The sequence below is a fragment of the Adiantum capillus-veneris genome, chromosome 3 (assembly GCF_014529385.1).
Source record: "Adiantum capillus-veneris isolate H3 chromosome 3, ASM1452938v2, whole genome shotgun sequence".
NCBI lineage: Eukaryota > Viridiplantae > Streptophyta > Polypodiopsida > Polypodiales > Pteridaceae > Adiantum > Adiantum capillus-veneris.
In genome coordinates, this window is record NC_140933.1 from 60,909,268 (window position 1) to 60,913,589 (window position 4,322).

The 4,322-nt window shown below is 43.7% G+C and overlaps 1 protein-coding gene across 2 annotated transcripts; it reads left to right on the forward strand.

The window, feature by feature from the left end:
• Window positions 1-147: 147 nt before the first annotated feature.
• Window positions 148-3,966, forward strand: LOC147461000 (pentatricopeptide repeat-containing protein At4g18520, chloroplastic-like). 2 transcript variants are annotated; one of them, XM_086508657.1, is made up of 2 exons: window positions 148-366; window positions 444-3,966. In XM_086508657.1, the coding sequence occupies exon 2, from the start codon at window positions 1,027-1,029 to the stop codon at window positions 2,602-2,604; it is 1,578 nt and encodes a 525-aa protein (XP_086364783.1). In that variant the 5' UTR covers window positions 148-366; window positions 444-1,026; the 3' UTR covers window positions 2,605-3,966. The 2 variants fall into 2 exon arrangements, with proteins under 2 accessions (XP_086364783.1, XP_086364784.1); XM_086508658.1 differs by having other exon boundaries at window positions 519-3,966.
• The last annotated feature ends 356 nt before the right edge of the window (window positions 3,967-4,322 follow it).

Below are 4,322 nucleotides of genomic sequence, written 5' to 3' on the forward strand. Positions count from 1 at the left end.
AAAACAAGTTGCGCGAGCTAGTAATTTTAAATTGGATACTCATCTTACAAGTCCTTTTTCGGCCGTTCGATAGTTTTAAGAAATTGCGCACTCTCAAGGGTTGAACCATAGTGGGTATGCTTAAAACCCCTCACCTTAACCACTACATTTTAACAGGTCCTCTCATATGTCTTGGAGGCACATCATGACCTTGGCACCCACATCATGGGTTGGAAGCTGACTTCGTTTTTTTAGCAGGAAGGAGTCCTGCAGGTTCTCCGACCATTTTGTGATCTACAGATTTTGGATAGTAGAAACATAGACATCTCTTTCTCTCTCATGGCCTTTCTTTCTTGTAGCTCTGCTGGTCTATTGGCTACGATCTAGGTACTGTTTCTTAACCATTCTTTCCTACCCCTTGTTTGGTTGCATACTTGAATTGTTGATATGTATTTACGATACAGGTCTCACAAACCAAGACTATTCTGTACTCTGTGCAATCATGCTTGTTGAATTGCAAGGACTCCTCTCTTGTGCAGATTGATAGAGCACTTAAAGTGGGTTTCATCAACAACTTGAGTCGGTACAGATGGCTAACAATGTGGTCGTGGCTACATGTTGCATGGTTAGCAAGACTTGCCAAGAACGGCATATGCTATACTTCATGCTTTTGCACCCTTAGGTCAAATGTATAAGCATGTATTGCAATGTAGTTTTGTACATTTGTCTGGATTGGAGCTTGAAAATCTTACAAGTGATACTAAGTGGATGGCTAAAGTTGTCAGATTCAACAGAGACTGCATGAATTTACATGACCAAGCTGGCCATTTGTTTTATAGAGGACACTGTGGAGCTCTACAGTGAAAAGGGGCAAACAGCCCACGCCTCGCACCTGGAGTTGCCAAAAGAAAAAACATGTGAGGCATGGAGCATCGCAGCTGGGAGCCCACCCCATAGCAAAAGAGATGTGTGATGGGGGATGCCTTTATGGAATGGTTTGTATGAACCGCTGCTTTGTACACACAGACACACACATACACACACACAATGGGTCTTTCTTTTGTGAGCTCACTCAGAGACTGTGCTAAGAAGAAGGATTTGTACCAAGGCAGTAGGATACATGCTGATATTCGCGATAGTGGGTTACTGGAAAAGAATGCATACTTGGGGAACATGTTGGTCAGTATGTATGTCAAGTGCGGTGCCCCTGCCAGGGCGCAACAAGTCTTTGACGAGCTTCCTGTGCGGGATGTCATCTCTTGGAACGCACTGATTGCAGGATATGCCCAACAGGGACAGGGCGAGGAAGCTCTGGGCTGTTTTCAGCAGATGCAAAGCATGGGTGCCTCTCCAGATGCAATCACCTACGTGTGTATCTTGAAGGCATGTGGCTCTATGCAAGATGCTGATATGGGCATAAAAATTCACGATGATATTGTTAGTCAGGGGCTGTTGCAAAAAAATGTCATGCTTGGCAATGCCTTGGTTGACATGTATGCCAAATGTGGTTTACTTCAGAAAGCACAAAGAGTGCTTGAAGAGCTTTGTGTCCGGGACGTCATCTCGTGGAATGTATTGATTGCAGGATACGCGCAACAGGGGCAAGGCAAGAAAGCTTTGGACTATTTTCAGCAGATGCGAAGCGAGGGTGTCTCTCCAAATGCAATCACCTACGCGTGCATCCTGAAGGCCTGTGGCTCTGTGCAAGATGCTCATGTAGGCATAAAAATTCACGCTGATATTGTTAGTCAGGGTATGTTGCAAAAAAATATTGTGCTTGGCAATGCCTTGGTCGACATGTATGCCAAATGTGATTTACTTCAGAAAGCACAAAGAGTGCTTGAGGAGCTATGTATTCGGGACGTCGTCTCTTGGAGTGCATTGATTGCAGGATACGCGCAACAAGAGCAGGGCCAGAAGGCTCTAGGCTGTTTCCAGCAGATGCAAAGTGAGGGCCTCTCTCCAGATGCAATCACCTACGCGTGCATCTTGAAGGCATGTGGCTCTACACAAGATGCTGATATGGGCATAAGAATTAATGCTGATATTGTTAGTCAGGGGCTCTTGCGAAAAAATGTCCTGCTTGGCACTGCCTTGGTCGACATGTATGCCAAATGTGGTTTACTTCAGAAAGCACAAAGAGTGCTTGAGGAGCTTTGTGTCCGGGACGTCGTCTCGTGGAATGCACTGATTGCAGGATACGCGCAACAGGAGCAGGGCCAGAAAGCCCTTGGCTGTTTTCAGCGGATGCAAAGCGAAGGCCTCTCTCCAGATGCAATCACCTACGAGTGCATCTTGAAGGCATGTGGCTCTACGAAGGATGCTGATATGGGCAGAAAGGTTCACATTGATATTGTTAGTCAGGGGCTGTTGCAAAAGAATGTTGTGCTTGGCAATGCCTTGGTCGATATGTATGCCATATGTGGTGCACTTCAGAAAGCACAAAAAGTGCTTGAGGAGCTTCCTGTTCGGAATGTGGAGTCTTGGAATGCACTGATTGCAGGATATGCCGAACAAGGGAAGGGTCAGGAAGCTCTGGGCTGTTTTCAGCGGATGCAAAGTGAGTGTATCTCTCCAAATTCAGTCACCTATACTTTGGTCTTCAAGGCTATGCTTACATCTTGAAGGCATGTGGCATTATGCAAGATGCTGACATTCATGATGAGATTCTTAAATCAAGCTAGAGGGGATCCACTTCTAAATGATGTAATGTCCAATTCACAAAGCCCTTCACTCAAGTGCTGCCCAAATGTGGATGAAACAAACACAAGGGGCCAGAACGGTTAGAAACTACTAGATGGTAGTATCTCAATGCTGGTACCACTCATACAGATTGGAACTGTATGTGTGCGAAAATGGAGCTAGCGTACAATGCATTGCTTTACGTGATGAAGAATCTAGTCTCTCAGCATATTTGGAGGAACCACATCTGCAGACCCCATTTGAAGTGAAGATTAGCAATGTCATGCCATGCATTGATAAAACTGGAGCACATGCCATGCATAAACTGAATTTCAAGTGGCAAATTGAGGAAGTTTAGATGTTGATGTTGTCCTTGGACCTCCATCAATGCTGAATTTTCACAGATACCGGCAAGCCAATGTTGTGCTTCCTGATTAAATGTTATGATTTGCAACCAATGTTATGCTTCTTGAACAAGGAATCCTAGAGGTTTGCCTAATTTCAGGATGGACAGGTATTGGATTCCTCAGCTCCACTGGTCGCTAGGACATCACCATGGGTGAAGAAAAGCAAAGAAACAGATTGGTGATGAGACTCCGCGGGCTGAAAGCCAGTCAAGATAGGGAAACAACTCAGTAGGGTGGCTTGCTAGCCAAACAAAGTTGTGGCTATCAAAAGCACACTTTAAGTGTCTACAAGTTGCAATTCAAGATAAAAACAACTCCACAAAGGGCATGCAAATAGAGGCCAACACAGGTCGGGACCATCTCAAAAAACATGACAAGTATCTAGTACCACGTTCACCATGAAACGCGTTTCGACGAATTTGGATAGGTGAAACGTTTCGAGCCTTCAAACGTTTGGTTAATCGAGTGAAACACATGTCATTTCATTACAAGTTATCTTAGCTTGAGGTTTTAGGAGCTTTCAAAATCCATATATGCATGTCATTTCACTAACAAGTTATCATAGCTTGAGGTTTTAGGAGCTTTCAAAATCCATATATGCATGTTTCGGTCGCACGTTTCATTGTGCTCTTATCATTAGATTGAAATGTTTCGAGGTGAAACGTATTCGGCCTTGTGACACTTCGCAGTGACTATCTACAAACAAGGGAGATTTCACAGGTGCTACTTCTATGGCCTCTTAGACAAGGCACAATAATCCGAAACCACCAAAACACTTAGCAAGGTAGAGGATCTTTAGTCCTAAAAGCAAACTACGTAGCTTCAAAGGTCTTGAAGTGCTATGCAGTCCACAAGATGTCCTCAGTCTCAAATCTACATTGGAGGAGTTCTATGAATTTAGCGAGTTTATGTGAGCGATCTCACTTTCAAGCAAGTCGCATGTTGTCTTGCCAGTACTAGATGTTGTCTATAGCATCCCACATTGGACTGTGATGACGTAGAAGAAAATATGAATGAGCAAACCAACTCAAGTCACACTTAGAACACCACACTTTGTCAATATTCTAAGTTCTCAATAGTCATAAAAGATTGAAATGATTAACGGTGTTATCTAAACCCACACAAAAAGAGATGCATTATATACATATGTATGTACACGTATATATGTTTGTGTGTGTATATGTATATTTATGTGTGGGTGTGTGTGTAAGAGAGAGAGAGAGAGAGAGAGAACATTGTTGTCTAAAGTTCGAA